This window comes from Manacus candei, unplaced genomic scaffold, assembly GCF_025592945.1.
Source record: "Manacus candei isolate 608988 ecotype Guabito, Panama unplaced genomic scaffold, ASM2559294v1 h1tg000086l, whole genome shotgun sequence".
Classification (NCBI taxonomy): domain Eukaryota; kingdom Metazoa; phylum Chordata; class Aves; order Passeriformes; family Pipridae; genus Manacus; species Manacus candei.
Window position 1 is genome coordinate 6,104,848 of NW_026138134.1, and position 20,056 is coordinate 6,124,903.

Below are 20,056 nucleotides of genomic sequence, written 5' to 3' on the forward strand. Positions count from 1 at the left end.
AGTAACCTAGGTGAGCATATGAACAGTGTGGTTGTGCTTATTAAAAGTTTTGAAATTGCCAACAGCAACAAACCCTCTGATTTTGCTGCATGAATATATGTGAGGATACATGTATAAGTAAACCAAGTAAAATGAATTAAATAGGGAGTTTTAGAACGTTTTGGCTTGAAATGGCAAGTGTAGAAAACTTGAAACATCCACTGAAAATAAACCAGCCTCTCCTCTTCTGAAGTTAATTAACATGTCACCAATGGCAATTAATCAATCATACATTAATCCCTTCCTGATTAAAGGGAGCTTTCCTTAATTATTGTGCTGGCCAAAAATAGAGAGTGATTTTCTGTTGGCTGCCCATCAGTGTTCCACTCAATATCTGAATATTTGGGAGCACTCATTACACACTCTTTTGCTGCTAAGCCATTAGAAAATAGCTTTTTACTGGTTTCCTACTTGTCTACAATTCACCTACCCCACTAATGATGCTTCTGCCTCCTCTCACGTATTTTGGTGGTTATTGGGAGAAAGAAAGCAAGTTGTCTCTCTCTTTTCTGCTGTGCCACTAAAAGCTCCTCCATCCTGTCCCCCAGGAGGGAGCACCACGTGAAGCCCCACTGGCTCCCATCCCACCACTATCCGCTTTCCCGTTTTACTGAAGGAGGTTTGGACAGAAAATTAATTGGCTTTAAAGCTGCAAAATCTGATCAGCGAAGCTCAGCTGGTAACTACGTTTTCTTTAAGCTTCTCCCCTCCTTGTTTAAGCCCCAGTGCCTGTAAATTAACACGAACGTCTAAGATTACAGATCAGTAACCCAATAGAAATGGATTTTTTTTTTTTAAACCTGGGAACAGCCTAGACAAAGTTCGGACCCTCTTGAAGTCAGGGGGATTTTGGCACTGAGTCTTTTGCAGCTCTGAGCTTGCCGTGAATACCTCCACAGGCTGGAAAATGTAAGTGATTAAAAAACTCGGTTCTTCTGATTGCTCTTCTATTTAAAAGCTGAAAATGGGAAATAACAGATAATGCAGAGAGAGTTCAGATAGTCAGTGATGAGAAAAGGCTGGTTGTGACTGTTTACTGAAAATGAAACTGCCTTTTAGCACAGAGGTGGGAATGGGGGGGTCAGAATAGAAAAAGAGCAGGTCATAGATGTGTTTAAGGCTGTGTAGAACTAATCAGAATGCAGCTTTGCTAATCACAGGATCTTTGTGCTTCCTCTCTGAATTGGCTCGGAAACCCTGATGACTGGGGTGGCACTGGAAGAGAGCAGAGTGGGAGGGGGTTTGGCATCATCGGGGGGGGGGGACAGCCAGAAAAAACAGTCAGTGCAGCTCCCAGCCTGGAGAGGGTCTGAAGGGAGCTTCTTAACTATGACTGGGGGAACAATAAATTAAAAAAAAAAAAAATAATCCTTGATCAGAAAGCTGACTTGCTGTGGGAAAATAACAGATGGGCACAGCTCGGTGTAAAGCAATTGGCACCATCCTGTATGATATTATGTAAAATAAGAGCAATCAGGAAGTAGGGGCTACTTAAGTCAATGAATACTCTTTTTTTTTTTCTGATAGGTCAGCTTATCCTATAGAGATCTGCTTCCAGCCTTGCTTATTCCACATTAACCTGAATGGTTTAGAAGAAGGTCATTAGAGAATACAGTTAATTTTTCAAACAGCAGCAAACTAGAAGTCATTGAAAATTCACTGTAATCTCAATTAGACAAAGGGTCGAGCTGAAATCTAAATAAAATTTAAAATGGACAAGGGGTGTCATACGTGTTTCTTACAAACCAGAACAATAGCTAGAGTTTGTTTGGTGGTGTTGGGTGGTGAAACACCAGCTGAAATGTGTTTGGTACAGCACAGCAAGTAAGACAAGGAAACATAGTTGTTGTCCTCCTCTCTGTGGTAGTTTGGTCTTACTTAAAAGAAAGTGTGAACCAAAAGAAATGAAAAGTGAAGGAAAAGTGATCGGTGAGGAAAGGCTGAAGCAGCTGGGTTTGTTTAGGGCAGTTGGGTTTGTTTAGGAAAGCACAGCTGAGGGGAGGGCACGGTCAGAGGTGGGGTACAAAAAGCACCTGGTGCTGCCAGGTGTTCCCCGGATCGTGCAGAAAGGACAGGAAGAAATGAGCTTAATTTGCAGCAGAAGATTTAGGATGAGTATTAATCTGCCTGTGCAGTGGGGTCCTTGGAGAGCTGTGCGTGCCGCCCCGCTCCCTCTCGGGGCGCAGGGCAGCTTCAAAGAGCTGCTTAATAGCACGAAACAAAGGTTTCATCTCGGCGCATTTGCAGAGCGCTGGCAGCTTCCTCCCCGCATCCCGGAGGAAGGCTCTGTCCTAGGTCCGGCTTAGCTCGGAACAGCAGGGCACAGCCTGGTCCTTCCCTGTCGGATTCGACGGGCTAATCTGGCGCGGCAGCCAACATTCCTAAAGCCTCGAGATTCACTGAGCTGCGAAATGCTTACTCAGGTCTCGCAGCAAAACAAGACGGGTTTTTTTTCTAACGTGCGAACGACAAGGCAAGGCGACAGGAGACCCCGAGAGAAGCGCCCTAAAATCCCGGCTGCCCGGATCCGTCGCTACATCTCCCCTTTCTTTCCCGCTCCCCAGGTACAGCAGGCACGTAGCGCTAGAGCGTTTTCGCACCGGCGGCACCGCCCCGCCAGCTCCCCGCTCACCTGGCCCAGGTGCGGCCGCCACCGGGGGGCCGGGGCGGCATCCAGGACTGGCGGCAGGTCCCGGCCGGGGCCGCGGAGCGGAGCGTGGGCAGCGGGATGGCTCAAGGAATCCTTGGCAGCCCTGCCGGGACACAGCGGGCCGGCTCTTATTGTGAAAGGATGATGTCAGGCAGCTCGCTCATCTCCCGGCACATCTCCGCTCCCGCTCACCGCCCTGGCACCGCTACCTCCGCTCCACCGCCTCGCCTCCCAGCCGATGCCTCCTGCCCGGCGGAATATGTTAGCCCAAATCCTTCTGCCCGCCGTCAGCCTCCTGCTTGCGCATTTGCAGTATTTCCTCTGCTGTTTGATGCAATTCATTCCAGGTAAAAACCGCAATAAACAACCGAACCCTTCTGTCCCTGTCGCGTTGGGAGGAGGGTTTGCTGCTGCTGCTGCTGCTGGCACGGGTGGGTAGAGCCATCTCACCTCCATCGATCAGAAATTCGGAGCTGAGCGACCCGAAGGGCTCTGTTAGATGCTAGAAATTCTCTGTGATTTATCGAATAGATAAACGGAGGGGCGAGGATTACAGCAGACACGGATGGTTTAGAGCTGGAAGAGCGGTGCCCAGCAGATTCCCTGAGCACGGGAGGCAGCTCTGAGTGGGCTGCGAGGGGGTGGTTTGGAGCCAGGACCATTGGTGGAGCTTCCATCTGAACATACAAGATGGAAACTGCCCCAAGGGATCTTGCATCACAACCAAACCCGGCAATTTGTGTTATCGCTGCACTACCTGAGTTGTTTTTTGTTTGGGTTTTTTTTCCGTTGATTTCGTTTGTTTTGGGTTTTGTCAGTTTGCTTTGGGGTTTTTCTTTGGTGTTTTTTGTTTTGTTTTTGCTTTGTTTTGTTTTGTTTTGGTCTGAGACCTGCTTCCACACAATGGGAACCAGTAAAGATCGCAACTTAATTCACTAAAATTTCTGGGGTTAGGTGGTGGTGGTGGTGGTGATGTTTTCCTGCCCTTTAAATTCAAAGCATTGCTCCTGGGGTATCCAAAGATCTGAAAAGTTCTCCGATGTGCCACCAGAACACCCCAAAGTGTAAGATCCATTTCTATTGATGCCTTTGGGAAAGGAGCAGGTATTTCCCGTGTACCAACACTTCCCTCCCTGGGCTGGGCTTTTCTCTGCTCCTTTCCTCCATTTCTTTCCCCCCGTGTTTCCTGTCACTTGTTTTGTGTTCCTCTCTGCTTCCTTGGCTGGTAGCGAGGCAGTGGGTGGCCGAGCCCCTGACCATGGGGAACCGAGCAGCCAGACAGGACAAGGAGCCCAGGACGGGGACCTCCCGGCGCCCACCAGGCAAGTGCAACCCCCCCAGTGCAGAAACCAGCGTGGGACACTCAGCTGAGCTGGGGAAGGGCAGAGAGGGAGGGCTGGAGCCACAAATTCACAGGACAGCAACTTCACTTCGGGCTGGGTCGATGGGGAAAATCGTTTTGCTTCCCGTGCTGTGCCAGCCTGTGTTTTGTAGGGAATGTGATGCTGGCCGGGGCTTGTGCCAGAGGATTCTCCTGGATGAAAATGATTCTCAGGGAAAGCAGAATTTTTTTTGCTTCACCCTCCCTGCTTGAAGAATACCCTGAGCACTGTATTTACCACACTGTGCCCCTTAATGCCCAGAACCACAGAATAGGGAGCTGGAAGGGCTGAGCAATGAAACTGTGCAGTTGCAGGTGGAGACAAAATGGAGGTGTCTCTGTGCCCTGTGCCCTGGAGTTGAATCCGTAGGTTAAAATCAAGGTGGATTTGCTCCCTGAGACGTGATTCCAGTCTTCCAGTTGGCAAATGGCTTCTGTGTTTCCTCCGTCCTCCATCAGAAAAAATTCTGATTTTTTCCAGAAAATCAGGAAAGATTTTCTGATTCGTCCACTGTTGTTTAAGTACAATTTAATGTCTGACCCACTGCGACAAACAAAGCAGCTGGGGTGGTTTCTTCTCTAGAGAAACTTTTTCAAGAGCCCCGTCCTTCATCCCACTTTTTCTGGATGTAACTCAGTGTTGGGATGTCAGTTTGCTGTGAGCAGAAACAGCACCCGAAGAACTGCCGGGCTGGGATAACTCTGGAATAATTGCTTGCAATGTTTAGAAAAGAATTGAGGAAAACGTACAGCTCCCTATTTGCCTCTGCTGTGCCAAAGGAAGTTCAGCTTTAAGCTTATTTTTAAACCATTAAGGTAGGATGGAGACTGCAGTTAAAAAAACCCCAAGATTTCTGAGAGGGCAGGTTGTGATATCGTGCTGATTTTTAGTTTTAAAGCTTATTTTTAAATGCTTGAGGTGTTTTTAAATGCTTGCGGTAGGATGGGAACTGTAGTCAAGAAATGAGATTTCTGAGAGGGCAGGTTGTGATACTGTGCTGATTTTCACTTGTTGTGTTCAGTGAGCCCCACTGGGACTGTAGAGCTTTTATTGTGTATTAAAGTTCTGCCAGCTTGAAGTGTAGCCAGAATGGAAGCCATAGATAGTTTTAATTACGTGTTGTGTAACATTGCAAAGAGGCTGTCTTCTGTCTTTTGCAGAGATTGATCCCTTCTTGGGTAGCTGGAAGTTACAATCAGTTATGATTTATGACTGAATTTTTATCTGAAGGTGATACACCTTTTGTGCAATTGTTCAGGAAAATTGCATTAAAGTAGGAATTATTTGTGTTCTGTATGCTCAGTGCATCCAGATTGGGTGCAATGAAATGAAATAGATTTTTGGTTTCTTATTCAGATTAATTTTTTTAATAAGAAGCGCAGGATTAATTTTTTTAAATCCTTGTACCCTCCCTTCCTCCTGGCTCTTCAGAATTATCCTGTGATAACTTGTAATGTTTCTGAAAACTCATGTGTTGCCTCATCTGGATCTCTGATTACAACTTGCATGCAATTCTCTCAGGATCTGGAGCTCGTTTGAGTGGTTTCCAGAAGGAAAAATAATCCATTCTCTTGCTGTGCTTCTTTCTGAGTCTCTGGTCTGATAGGATGGGGTGTTCACTTCCATATTCTTGTATATAGTCCATTCTTTTGTAGACATTGTCTTGGAATGAATTCTGAGATGAATTCAAACTAGAGCAGCTTTCAAGAAGATAATAAGCACATGAAGGGTTATCACAGGACAAGGGAAACAAAAAACTTGGCTTACTTAGGTTAGGAAGTGATGCCATTCTTCACTCTAAATACAACCCCTGGCAAACACAAACCACCAAAGCTCTACCAGAAAAACGAGGGGGATGAGCTGTCCCATGAATAAAGTCCTTTTGTAAATTGAAAGCATTTTTCTAATCAGCTGGACAATGAGCAGCTATCCAAAGGGGGAATAAGTGCCAGAAAACATAGTCCTTTTTAAGGTAGAGTTCATATATATGAATTTGTGGGACAGCAGTTGGGAGGGGATGACTCAGGAGGTCTTTTTCCAGGTCTTTTTCCTGTGAAGTACCTTTCCAAAATTCCCATTTTACAGTGCATGTCCAGACAGTTTGGATGTGGTGCCATCCTCAGTCATGCCATCTTTGTTCCTGCTTGGATGCAAAATATCTCTTTAGGGACATGTTGTTCTCATTTTTTAATCCGTGTTTGGCATCTTTGCAAGCTGCAGCTCAGCAAACTAAGGCTGCATTTCTGCAAATTCTGATGGCAGTCACTCAACCTGCCAGGGGTTGGTTGACATGAAAATCTTCTACTTCTGTGTAAGAAAATATTCTGTGGCACCAGTGTTGGGATCAGATTGAGTGCTTGATAAAGGATTTAATCAGAGCTTAATTGAATTCCACGAGGGGGAGGATGGATGGGGTTGGAGGTTAATTGCTTTTGCTACACAGGCTGAATTCTTACTTTTTTAATCTTTTTCCATCTGTTTTCTTATCTCTTTTCTGATCTCTGTTTTAAAAATCTTAATTACCTCTTATAATATATTACATTATTATTGTATTAGAGAGCTATAGAGGGATTTGGGTATTGGCAAATTGAAGAAGTACCTTGAAGGAATCTGGCAGTTTGCCTTCCTGCAGGCCTAACCCCCACCCTGTTCATGGCTGTTCTAAAGAAGCAAGCTCAGAAAAATGCTGTGTGTCAGCTGGGCTCTTTTGCAGATTATTCTGTCTGAAACAGCAAGGTGGAGATGGGAGCAAATTCTGAAAATCCAGGTACTGAGAGCTGCATAAAAAAACCAGGAGACAGAGGAGCTAACTAAAAGAAAAATGAAGCTTTTATTGGAATAAAAGGGAGAGATATAACTCCAAGGACTGTTTTCTTCTTCCCAATATCCTGTGCCATGATGAACCTCACCAGGGTTACTGAGCCACTGTTTTGGCTGTGCTGGCTCAGCTTTCTGAGCCTCTTGGCCCTCCCCAGACCCCACAGCTGGTCAGGTTAAATGCCAAAAATATATTGCCTTCTTCCTGACTGCTGCACGGGTGACAACAAAGAAACAGGAGCAGAAGTTTCATCTCCATTTCACTGCTGGTCACTGGAAATTGGGAGGATCATCTGAGCAGACGTTCAGCAGATGTTTGGGGCACGATTTCTACGTAGCAGAAGTTCAGGTTTTCCTTCTTTCTCCTCTGCTGGGAAGCCCAGACTTCTGGTGCTTTGGAGATTTTTACCTCTGTGTGGTGTGTCCTTTTGCAAACCAACCAGACAAGGGATTCCAAACATTATCTCATATAGAGATAAGTGAAGACTCCTGGGGTTTGGTTCTTATCCTTGCTAAAGCTGTGAGTAAAAGCCAAGTCCAGGGCAATTTGTTTGTTTGTTTTGAATCAATTCACTCTTTTAGTTTCTGAAAACTCCTTTTCCCTTCAGGTATCCAAATAATTACTTCTGGATTTCCCCGAGTCAACAAATCATGCAATTGTCAGGCTATTGTTGGAAAATCTTCTATCTGAGCCCTACAAAATCCTACTAGTCCTAAAAATTGATGGAATTCTTCCTTCATTTTTGGTAGAGGGGTTTCCAAGATTCCCTTAGCCCTTTCTGGATCTATACATCATGACCCATGCTTTAAAATATGTCCTAAATACTTAACTTCAGTCTCTACCATTTGAGCTTTGTTTTCAGAGACTCTCAGTCCTTTTTTGGCTAAAAAATTAAGCAGGTTCTCAGTGGAGTCTTCTACTGGTTCTCTGTCCTTCCCTGAGATAAGTTAATCATCCACATCCTGAAAGAACCTTGTGGAGGTAATGAGAACTCATTTAAAAGTTTTTGTGAGGTTTGTGCAAATCAGACAAGGGATTCAGTGTATCCCTGTGGCAACAGTCCAAGGAAATTGTTGCTTAATTACTTTCCCTCCTTCTTGTTCCCACTCAAAGGCAGAGGGTGGTTTTCTACAGTCAGTAATTGGACAACTCCAAAATGCATCCTTTCAGTGCAGTACAGAATAAGAACAGTGAGAAGAGGGAATTTGATTCAGAAAAGTAGGAGGATCAGGAGCTGTAGGGTGTCTAGGCTTAACTATTTCATTAATTATTCTTAAATCTTGAACCATCTGAGGGAAAACAAGAACTGTCACCCTTTTTGCCACATCCCCTGTCTGGCTTTTTGCCCCTTCTTGGGCACTGACCTTTTGCCACCCTTGGGCATTTTCTTTTTGCTTCCAACTGTGACTGTGCTACAACCTTTGCAAGAACACCCACTTACTCCTTACAGTTTCAGAGGCTGACAGGTAAAGTGTGCAGGGCTCCACTTAGTCACCTGGGCTGAAGAGTGGAGGCTGGAAGCAGCAGTGGTGAAAGTGGGTGGTGAAACCAGAACTAACTGCTGTTGCAAGGTCAGTAAATGGTCTGGAATTCCTGCAGTGAGTGGTGGTGCCTGTACCAGAGCTGGTCAGGCTTGGGTTTGTGTGTGCCACGCTGTCCTTTGGGTCAGGACTCCACTTAGAGCTCATCAGTTCAAGGTTAGTTCAGTGCTCTTAGGGACAGGGGCAAAGCAGCTCCAGTGCCCTGTGGACAGGGAGCCTTGGCAGGAAAGGCAACAGGTAAATCCACCTCTGCAGCTAAATGGATTGCTCAAACAATCCTTGTGTTGATGAGGCTTTGCAAACCAGGCTGTTGGAGCCAATGACTGACATCACTGTGAGTTCACAGCATTCCAATCAGTTCATGCTTTCCTGGTGCTTTTGTCCTGGAGCTGTGACCAACCAGGGGGTTATTGCAGTCACACAAGAGGCTCCATCAGAAATTATCCCTTTCTGCTACTGCTTATTTACTTACCAAATATAACTGGTAAATCTCGTTTGTCCTGTCCTGTAAATGTCCTTCAGCTCAGTAGCATTTGTGTTCTTCCTGATTGCCATTTTTGGGGAGGGATTGCGATTATTTTTCTGTTTTCCTTTTTTTTTTTTTGTTTTTCCCTTTTCTTTCAGTTATTTATGAAATCAGTTGCAAACAGAAGTTCCTGCAGTTAAAAGTTATCATCATATATTTTATTACCTCCTTTGGGCTGCAGAACTGGTGTCTCTCTCATGGGTTAACTACGGTGGAGTTAAATCCATTGGATTTTGAGCTCCCTGGGGATGTGTGGGGTTACTGTGGGAACACAGCTTCACCCTGAGCATCACTCCAGCCTGGCTGCTGAATGTTGTTCTAGACATCCAAACTCAACCTCTAGCAATTGTCACCTTATTATTACGGGGAAAATCCTAATTTCCTTCTTCTTTGTTTTCCCTGCTTTTGTTGCAGGTTTAAAGAATTACCTTCCCAGCCCACCCAAGGAGCAAATCCTCTGCCACAGACCCAGGGGGCTGCAATGCATCTCCCCCTTAGTGCAGAGCATGGAGGAGACCCCCGAGCCCATCCCAGCCAAGGTCAAAGGGCAAATTCCCAAATGGATCAATGGCAACCTTCTGAGGACCGGGCCCGGCAAGTTCGAGTTTGGCAATGACAGGTGAGTCTCCAGTGAGTCCTCTGCCACTGGCAAGAGTCCATCCCTGAAATCCAGGGCAGGGAGTTGGTTGCACTAAACTCTGTGTGTTGCTTTAGAAGCAAATATTAAAATAGTTCAAGAAGGCAACTACTGCCCTTGCCATTCTAAGTGACAGCCAAAGTGACAAACAAGCCCTTCCTCCAGCAGAGCTGATGGCAGCAACTGGCCAAAGCTGATCATCTTATCACATGCCCAGAGACCAGCAGGTTTTCTGAGAGTCTCACAGATTTCCTGTTTTAGAGAGAATAACATCCTTCAAGGAGCTGAGAGCTAAAGGCTCCTCCTTGTGCCGTTGGCCTTTCAGCAGTAATTTCTGTTGGACATTCTATTCCCTGTGCAGGAGTCTTTGCAGAGGGACTGGTTTGCCAGTACAGAGTATTTCCCCCCAAACTTACACACACCAATCTCAGACTTCATGTCCCACAGCTGCAAATACACTTGTTTTGTTTCACTCAGTTCAAATGTTTTCCCAAACAAAGTTGCACCCGGTTCAGTGTTCGTGGGATCTGGGCATTACCTTTTACAAATAATAAAAACCTAAAGGCAAGAGGGAACAGTAGATCAGAACTTCATGTAGTGCCTAATTCCAGTGCTCTTACTGACTTCTTACTCACCTCTTACTAACCTCTAATTTACGTATTTTTTATCTCTTTTTGATCTCTTTTTAATATCTTTTTCTGCCTGTTTTCTTCTCTCTCATCCCTTTTTAAAATCTCTTTTTTTTTAATCTCTCATTCGTAACTCCTGGAAGCTTTAACCACTGGTTCGATGGCATGGCTCTGCTGCACCAGTTCCAGCTGAGGGCTGGCAGGGTGTCCTACAGGAGCAGGTTCCTGCAGAGCAGCTCCTACCTGACCAACAGGCAGCACAACCGCATCGTGCTCTCGGAATTCGGGACCTTGGCCATGCCAGACCCCTGCAAGAGCCTCTTCGGGCGCTTCATGTCACGCTTCGAGATGCCACGTAAGGGGGGCTCTGAGGAACAAGAAGTTGCCTGGGGGAGCCTGTGGTTGGTTGTGAAGGGAGGGGTGAGGAAGCCTGGTGGGCTTACGCCGAGCCCGTGGTTTTCCTCAGCGTGTGCCCCGTGGGAATAACGACAGCAAAAATGATGGAAGTGGGTGTCAGGCTGGGCTGGCACAGGCACACTCAGTTCAGTGTGCCACCCCAGGTCACCTGCTTCCAGTTTGTTGCGAGTTTCCAGCAGAAATCTGCTGCCAAAGAACAGCCTGTGCAGTGCTGGTAATGAGCATTACAACCTGTGTTCTACCTGGGACACAGCTTTGCCCTTAAAACGCTTTGCCTTGCTAAGCTCGTAGGGTAAGTGGGCTAATCCTTCCCTTCCTAGACTAAGGTGCAGATTACATGGGTAGGGTGAGAGGTGGTATTGCCCAGGAGAGGAAGTTCCATTGCCTGTGGGATCCTATGTGTGTCAGGGAAGAAATTGGCTTAATGAAGCACAGGACTTCCCCCAGAAACCAGAACGGACCTGAAGTTTGCAACCTGCTGCTCGTGGTGTGACCATCTTCTGCTTCTTACCTCCCCTGAGGAGATGGACCCCATCCTGCCATGTCACCTGTTCTCCAGTGAAGCTCCCCAGCTCTCTCAATACAGTTCAGAACTGTCTACAGCCCCCTTTTCTTTCCCAAGCTCCAGCAGGTTGTTCCCACCCTCCCCTTGCCTGTTGGACTCTTCACACACTTAGAGGGAATTCCTCACTACAAGAAGGGCTGTCCTCTGGGTTTTTCCTCTCCCAGCCTCAGGCTGTGTGTTCACTACACACACAACATTCAACTGTGGGAACAGCTTTTCCCTCAGCTCTTCCCAGCCACCTGGTAGTGAGTCCCAGCTCCCCTTGGAGCAGCAGGAGCAGCTCTGGCTGTGTGTGTCTGCAGCTCTCCAAAGGCATCTCCCTGACTCAGTTTTAGAAAGAAAGGGAATAGGGAAGCAGAAGCATTCCTTGTCCCACACAAAGAGCATCCCTGCCTTCCCCTCAGCCCAGGTTGTAGCTTCAAGTCCTGCCTCTCGTTTCCAGTGCTGTAAATCAAACATGGCACTCTTCACGTGGCTTTTAGAGGAGGGGACTGGCTGGGGAGGAAAGGGACAAATAAGAATATGAACAAATAAGAGGTCAGGAGCTAAGGGCGTAGAGAAATAGGAAGATCACCTTGGCTTCACTGCAGTGATTTCTGTAAGGACTACTTCTTGTCCCTTTAACCCGAGTTCACCTGCACAGACAGTTCCCTGAGTGCCTTTGTAGATTAGTGAGGTATTTCTAATCAGCCACAGAGGAATTAATGTCATTGCAAATGGGTTTATTGTTTAAACATGTGTAACTTGAGATAATGTGACATGAGCTCGAGCAGAGCTGTGCCCAACCCCAGGATTTTGTTTCAGGACCCAGTGACAATGCCAATGTGAACTACGTGCTGTATAAAGGAGATTATTACATCAGCAGTGAGAACATCTTCATGTACAAGGTGGACCCAGAAACGCTTGAAACGAAGGAAAAGGTGTGGGCAGGTGGGATGAGGGAACTGTGGCACAGAACCCTTAGCTGGTGGTACAGAATCTGCTGCTGCTTCTAAGGGCAGCTGAGATTCCAAAAGGTTTTTTCTGGGCCACAGCCATGAGCATCTCCTCGTGCCTGAGGCCCTGAAAAATCTCCTCAGCAGCTCTCGGGGGTGAGATGCAGTCACTGCCCACTGTGGCAAGGAAGGGGAGACACAGATGCAGGTCTGGGCACAGCTCCACTCTTCCTGTGCTCTCACTGCATGTCTGGGCTTGTCTGCACCGACCCGTGTGTGAAGAGTAAAAGTGCACCCAGGAAAAAGGTCATCACTGATCTCAGACCTGCACTCCTCCCTGTCACTTCATCTCTCTTCCCTTTTTCTGCCTTTCACATCTGTTTAAACACTCCAGAACTGCCCTTCAAGGTCTTGGCTAAAACTCTCTTGCAAATGAGTTATTTCAATGTAAAGTCAACTCGAAGTTCAGCTGCCCATTTATTTTCTCCCCTGATAGCAAATGAACAGAAAGTCAGAGCAGTCTTTCCCTGTGTCCTGTGCATCATCTCCCAGGAGTGTGGCTGAGTTTGGCAGAACATGGCCTGTGACATGACAGCATCAGCTCTGTGTCCCCCTGGCTGCACCCTCCGAGGGGATTTAGGTGTTTAATTGTGAGAAGGATTCTGCCCTCCTAAATCAGGATTAACTCCTGTGCCTGTGTGTTAACCATGGACTGGTGGATACCACAAACACCAGGCTCAGTGCACCCTCAGATCCTGAGGGAGGCATTCCAGGAGTCCCTCTCTCCCTCCAGGATCAGTAGTGAGTCATGAGGAAACTCAGTTTACACACTGAAATGGAGAGTTGGGTGATTTGTTTGATCTGGTTTGTAAACCAGAGTTGCAGCCATGGGAAGACACGTGGGGATTTTTAGGTTGAGTGTTCAGCTCTGTTGAGCCATCTTTCCATTTAAAAAAAAAAAAAAAATCCCCTTTAGCTGCTTTTTTAAATGCAGACTGTTATTTTTGGGCTAAGTGAAGAAATGGAAGGGATGATTTCACATCTAAACTCTCCAATCTGAGATGGGACCTGGTTTTCTAAGCTTCTTGGTGATTTTTTGGGGCAGTGACTGTCTCTTCACACACGTCTGTCTGTGCTCATAGCATGGGGTCCCAGCTAAAATGCTTGCATGGGAACATTCCCACTGTGTCACTTGTGCCAACTGGAATGTTCGTGTCTCCCAAGGAATGGCTTGTGCTGTTAGTCCCATTTTACTGGCAGGACTAACACAGAGAGAAATATCATTAATTTTCAAGGGTTTCAGGAAGGCTACAGGCAAACTGAAGAGTTAAGTCCAGATCCCACATTATTAACAATGGATAAAGTCTACTTTTCTTCCTCAGACTTCCATGGAAGCCTGTGGCTTTCTGCAGAGCAGCAGGGAAGTTCTGCACTGACTGAAAATCCTTGGCATTTACAGGTAGACTGGAGCCAGTTCATTGCAGTGAACGGGGCCACTGCTCATCCCCACTACGAGTCTGATGGGACAACCTACAACATGGGCAATTCCTATGGGAAACACGGTAAGCTGGGCCTGGCCAGGGGGCACAGGACACTCCTGGGTGCTGTTCCAAGGAGCAGTGGTGGAAGAAACATCTGAAGTTGCTGTTTCTCTTTGAGAAGCCAGACTGGTTCTGTTTTACAGCAATGGCCTCTCTCAGCGTTTAGTTTCAGATCCATCTGACTTTGGCCTGTGAGTGTCCAACAGATTCCCCTCTCCCAAGCTTTGCTGGGAAAAGGGAGAATGATTTGTGACTGGCTTTTGATGAGCACCACACGGGGTCATGCAGGAGAGAAGATGGGATTTATGAGTCACCTGGCTACATTACAGCAAAGCTGAATTTTATGGGAGATTTTTCTTCTTCTCAAGACAATGAGCATCTAGTTGGGATCTAATTCCATTGACGTGGCTGCCCAGGGCTGGCATTCACTGTTAGTTATGTGAAATCCTCCTTTTGCAGGTGCCTGAGGTCTCTGAAAACAGCCACTGCCCTTTATTATGATTCCTCAGGCTGGTTTCAGTTCACTCCACAGTTTCCCAGTTTTGATCATTTTTCATTCATGCTGCTTTCATTTCCTTTTGCCCTGAGCAATATCCAGCTTTGTAGCACATGCTTTTTTTCAGCTGGAGAGACCAAACTCTGGATTATTCAAACATGCCATTCTCTCCTGCCCACGTGCTCAGATTTATTAACTGAGCATCACCAAGGCTCAGAGTTTTCATTTCCTTTGATACCCAAGCTATGAACTTGGTTTTGCTCTTGATCCTGCTATTATGGGATAACCTAAGGAATGCACTGCAGACAGTAAAATGAGCTGGCACTTTACCAGCCTGAGAAGATCCTTCTCCTTTCAATCTTTTCTTTTGTTTTGTTTTGCTAAATAATCCTCTGTAGATTGTTTCATTGACTTGATGACAGGCTGTTGATTTTCTGCTCAGTGAAGCTCTGACTGTGGTTTCCAGTGCTCTTGGGAAGTGGGAAGGACAGAGCCTGACTTTGGTTTTCTGCCTGTGAAGTCTCAGTGGTGCTGAACAGCCTTTCTCCCCTCCAGGGTCCAGCTATAACATCATCCGGGTCCCTCCACAGAGCTCAGGCTGCACTGACACATTGGAGGGAACAAAAGTGCTGTGCTCCATCCCTCCCATGGACAGGGCAAAACCATCCTACTATCACAGCTTTGGTGAGACAGTTTTCCATCTCAGATCTGGGGGTTTGGGCTGCTGGGAGGCAGACAGGGCTGCCCACTGCCCCCTGCCCCTGGGGTGTTTTCCCATCTCATACCTGGGTGATGTCTCCTTCCTTCTCTCTTCAGGAATGACTGAAAACTACATCATTTTCATTGAGCAACCCCTCAAGCTGAATCTCTTCCAGATTGTCACTTCCAAGCTCCGTGGCCAAGCCATTTGTGACGGGATAAGCTGGGAGCCTCAGTGCAACACCTACTTCCACGTGGTGAATAAGCACACTGGGGAGGTGAGTGCATCTCTGGCCTCTGCAGCAGCTGCTCTGGAACCTTAGATCCCAAGAGGAGAGTGCCTGGCAGCAGCCACAGGGAGCTGGATGAATCAGTCCAGGAACTACTGCAATATAGGCTTTAAAGCACGGGTGTAAATTCATTAGAAATGGGATTACTTCCTGCAGTTCCCTCTCTGTTGATTCACTTCTTTGCCAGCCCTGAAAGAACAGGCAGAAATAAGCAGCTTGGGGCTCATGAGGCTGAAATGCAGGGGTATAAAAGGTCAGTTCCAGCCTGGGACTAGGGAGGGAGTCAGGATGCTCTAGGGAGGCAGTCAGGACATCAAGGGGCCTGGCCTGATTTTGGCATTTCTTCATCTGTCTTTGCCTAGTTACTGGCTTAAAGCAGCCCTTCTGTAGCAACACAAGGCAGACCCCAAGGAATGGGGGATGAAATGGGAGAGAGAGAGTGTCAAAGCCTTTGAGGGGTGGCTGGGAGCTTTAGAGAGGAGCCTGAGCCTCCCCTGTGTCCCTGCAGGTGCTGCCAGGGCAGTGGTACACGAAGCCCTTTGTCACCTTCCACCAAATCAATGCCTTTGAGGACTGTGGCTGTGTGGTGCTGGATCTGTGCTGCCAGGACGATGGCACCAGCCTGGCCTTGTACAAACTGCAGAACCTGAGGAGGGCTGGGGAGGCTCTGGACCAGGTGAGACCTCTGCCTCTGTTTCCCCAGGCTCTGGTGCTGGGCCAGTTCCTTTTCTGCAGCAAGGCTCAGGCTGGCGGAATGGAGAGCACCACGAGGCCAAGGATGTGACCTGGGGAAAGGACCCACAGCTGTAAAAAACTAAAATGGGGACCTAATGATCCGCTTAATTATCTCTTAGCAGATAATCTCCATGGAGTGTTCCCTTGAAAGGTTTAAAACTGGTGTGTGACACAGAGCTCCAGAGCCTGCCAGAATGTCCTCCTGCTTTAAAACCTTGCTTTTAATCATATTGGTTTTCCTTATCCCAGTGTAATAATATTTTTCCCCCGAGAAATTATGCAAGGCAAGCTTTTGCACGGCTTCAAAAGGGAAGAAGACACCCTGTTCTATAAAGGCATTGCTTCAGAGAAGTGGCATTGATGAGGAAAATCACAGAAACTCAAATGCCACGGAAGCCCCGGCGCTGTCACCTCACAACAGCACGTTCTAATAAATTGCTTATTTTATCCAGCTCTGCCCCAGGCCCCATTTGAGGCCGTGTTGGAGGCATTATTTTGCATAGGTCACACGTGGGGAAGGCGGGGGTGCTGTCAGTGTCTCGCACTGCAGATGTGTGGAGTGGAAACCCGCCGTGCCCTGCATGCCCAGGCAGGTCTGCACTTCCTCCTGCTGCGTTCTGAGCTGTCTAGAACCCAGTCAGATCTGACCTGAGAACACTACAGCTGTCTCCCTGCCAGCTCATTTCCTTCTGCTTGCCTTTGTTTGTTTGTTTTTTTCCAAGCCTGTTTTGAACACGAGTACAGCAGAAGGTTAATATGATCTCGTGCTTTGCAAACTGATCCCAGCTTTTGTCCCCCCTTCCCTGAGCACAGACCAGCCAGGATTGGATCTGGCTGAAGGTGTCCCTGTGTCAACATTAGGCTCGTGTTTCCAAAACCCACATTCTCTAACTGACAGGCACATAACCATTACACTGTACACACACAGGGGAGTGCCAGTCATTTCAGAACAGAGCCTTAAGCTCACGGCTCCTCAGAAGCCCAAGGCATGACTGAGCATGAACCATGAACCATGCTGAAGTGCTTTTGCTTGCTCACTAAACCATAATTTATCTGGCAGGGTTCCTCAGCTGAGTTACTGGGGTTACATGAACCATAAAAGCTTTGAAAATAGGGTTTCAGGATTAACACATCTGATTAAAGTGAAGTTTCACGTTGAACTGGTGAGTTACGGATTGAAGTAACTGCAAACCACCAAAGCAGGGCCCTTGTCACCTGTTTTATTTAGAAGGCTTAATATATGGGAACATGCTGGGCTCTAAACTTGGCTTGGACAGAACTTTAGTGGCAATGGTGGAATCCTTCCTCTTGTGCAAGCCACTGGATGTCTGTCACACTGGGGGCTGCTGGTTTGCTCTCCCCTTTGCTCCCCAAGTACATCCATCCTTCCCCTGGACTTCCAAACATGAATCCTTGTGTGCCTGAGAATGGAAGAGGGAAATCCTGCAGGATAACTTCAGGCACTGAACTGAGGTACAGCAGTCTCCTGCTTGCCTTACCATCTGGAGGAGAAGGAGACTTATCCAGAGAGTAATGGAGAGCAATGTAAGTGTTCTAACTAAATATAGTGCAGTGTGTGTCCCAGTTCTGAATTTGGAAGATAATGGAGGGATCTGCACACTCAACTCAGGATTAATTAATTAATTAATCCTGTGAAAGCAATGCTGACCCTTTCAATTGCTTGTCTTTTTGTTTTCTACTCTAATACTGGAAGGTGCAGAGAACTTCTTCCTATGATGTGTTTTACCTTACCAGAACTGGGTAAAACACACAGCAGAAAGAAGACAATGATTTTAGGGCTGGGAGGAGTGTCTCAAACTCCCGAATTGTGCCCCAAAAATGCATTAAGCCTGCAGTGTCTCTCCTCTCTCCATGCCCATGACTTGCTGTCTCTGTCACAGGTTTATGCCTCGCTCCCCCGAGCTTTCCCTCGCCGCTTTGTGCTCCCTCTGCACGTGGATCCAGACACACCCGTGGGCAAAAACCTGAACCCACTGCCTTATACCCTGGCAAGGGCTGTGAAAGATGCAGATGGAAAGGTGTGTATTGAAGACCCACAGAACTGTGGGAAGATTGCCTGCAACAGTTGTCATCCCGTGCCATTGTCTTCCCAGATCTTTTTTCTTCCCCCTTCCCAGAACATTTCTCCCCCACAATTGGTGGTGGGACCAGTCAGGTCTTCTGCCCTGTCAGAGCTAAACCAACACCTGTGTAATGCATGTTTCTTCTAGGTCTGGTGCACACATGAAAATCTCCACCCTGAGGGCTTTGAAAAGGTCGGGGGTTTGGAGTTCCCCCACATCAACTACTCCCACTCCAACGGGAGGAGGTACCGGTACTTCTACGGGTGTGGATTCGGGCATTTGGTCGGAGATTCCTTGATCAAGGTTGATGTGGAGACCAAGAATTTCAAGGTGATTTGGAGTCAGATTAACCTTTTTCAGTTTCACTGAACTGGCTTTGAAAATACGTCATTTACCAGGGGCTTTGGGGGTCTTTGTCCCGGTGGGTCTGGGATGAGATTCCTGATTTCATCTCTCACCCTGTGAATGTGACACACTTACCCAATAGGAGAGGATGGCACCATCATACTGCTGGGATCCAAAGGATTCATTCAAAGGTTGAACTCTTAAGTTTCTTGGAGCACAGAGTGTGCCTGGGTATCTTTGTGGGGAGCACTCTAACTTGCAGCTCTGCTAACTGTAGCAGACAAGTATTAATGAAATGAAGCTCATCCATATGTCCCTGTGCTTGCTAGATTTGGCAGGAGGATGGATCCTACCCATCAGAGCCTGTGTTTGTGCCAGTGCCTAATGCCACAGCAGAGGACAGTGGAGTCATCTTGTCTGTTGTGGTCTCCCCCACTGAGGTAACTTACTGTTGGTAGTTTGTCAAAGTCACAAAGCATTAGTTAACTTTTTGAAGCACAGAACCCAGCTGGAGGCTCCCTGGCAGATAGTTCCTTGCTCCCCAGGAGTGTTCCTTGCAATGTCAGTGCTTCTTGAGTGGCTCCTGTGACTGCCAGTGCTCCTGGCCAGCTGTCTGACAGGCTTGAGCTGTGTGGCCTGGCTGAACATTTGGGCTCCCTTGTGTGCAACAAGGTTCAGCCTGGCCATTCATTCTGGCTTTCTTTTCCTCCTGCAGAACCAAAGTGCTTTCCTGCTTGTCCTGGATGCAGAGACCTTCAGAGAGGTGGGGCGAGCAGAGGTCCCAGTGCAAATGCCTTATGGGTTCCATGGCATCTTCACTGCCCACTGACCACACACCTCGTCACCTCCTGGCACTCAGGGCCGAGCCAGGCTCAGAAAGAAACCTCTGCTGCTTTTACCTCCCACTTCTGCATTATGTCGGGGATGAGGGAACTGCTTTTTCTCTACCATAACCTCTGAGTCACTCCTGTGTTCCTAACAATACCCAGCCAAGGGGATGAGGGAGGCAGAAGCCCCTTCATTCAGCAGTCCCACTGCTTTATCTTGATTTTTTTACTGTTTTGATAGACAGGCTAGCAGCAGTTCACAAAGGTTGCCATGCTGAGGCTTGCAAGGGAGAAAATGGCAATCTTCCTTGGCAGCAGTGTGCTCTGAAGGGGAGAGAACATTGGTGCTCGGGGCAGTGACTTTGGCTGAGGGCAGGGGAGAGGAGTAAAACCAACCTGCACCACATGGGCCCAATGAAGGGGTGTAATTCCACCCCCACTGCATACAGGTTGCCTTCAGTGGACTCCAGGAGGTAGATGCAGGTGCTCACAGCAGCTGTACTTGTGCTTTTCTCTGTACACTGGCAGTGCCCTCAAATAAAACCTGGTGAAGTCTCTTCCTCTCTTTCCCTGCCCTCACATGGTCACATCCATGACACATCTCCACCCCACTCCTGCTTAAACAGCAGAGCTGGATGGCTCTGATGGCTCAGGGTTCCTGCCCTCCTCCCAGTTCAACCAGTATGAAACACCAGTATGAAACATGTAGAACTCCCCTGTGGCCTTGATATCCCTGTGGTCGTAAGTAGAGCAGATCAAATCCCAGCTCTCATCCAGGCTCCTCCAGCTGTTGGAGGTGGGTCAGTGTGCCAGGAGAAGCCCTGTCTGTAAGTACCCTGTGAAGAGGGAAGGCTTCAGGGGACTGGATTCCCCTCCTGGATTAAATACTTTTTATATTTC

At 47.4% G+C, this 20,056-nt stretch overlaps 1 protein-coding gene across 4 annotated transcripts; it reads left to right on the forward strand.

Moving 5' to 3' along the window:
* The first annotated feature begins 2,703 nt into the window (after positions 1 to 2,703).
* BCO2 (beta-carotene oxygenase 2) lies at positions 2,704 to 20,055 on the forward strand. Of its 4 annotated transcripts, none has more exons than XM_051812292.1 (13): positions 2,704 to 3,036; positions 3,919 to 4,011; positions 9,371 to 9,575; positions 10,366 to 10,577; positions 12,009 to 12,124; positions 13,599 to 13,701; positions 14,732 to 14,860; positions 14,993 to 15,153; positions 15,674 to 15,841; positions 17,802 to 17,939; positions 18,132 to 18,314; positions 18,659 to 18,769; positions 19,045 to 20,055. In XM_051812292.1, the coding sequence occupies exons 1-13, from the start codon at positions 2,928 to 2,930 to the stop codon at positions 19,156 to 19,158; spliced, it is 1,842 nt and encodes a 613-aa protein (XP_051668252.1). In that variant the 5' UTR covers positions 2,704 to 2,927; the 3' UTR covers positions 19,159 to 20,055. The 4 variants fall into 4 exon arrangements, with proteins under 4 accessions (XP_051668252.1, XP_051668253.1, XP_051668254.1 ...); XM_051812294.1 differs by having other exon boundaries at positions 2,936 to 3,036; positions 3,927 to 4,011; XM_051812293.1 differs by lacking the exon at positions 3,919 to 4,011 and having other exon boundaries at positions 2,709 to 3,036.
* Position 20,056: the final 1 nt, after the last annotated feature.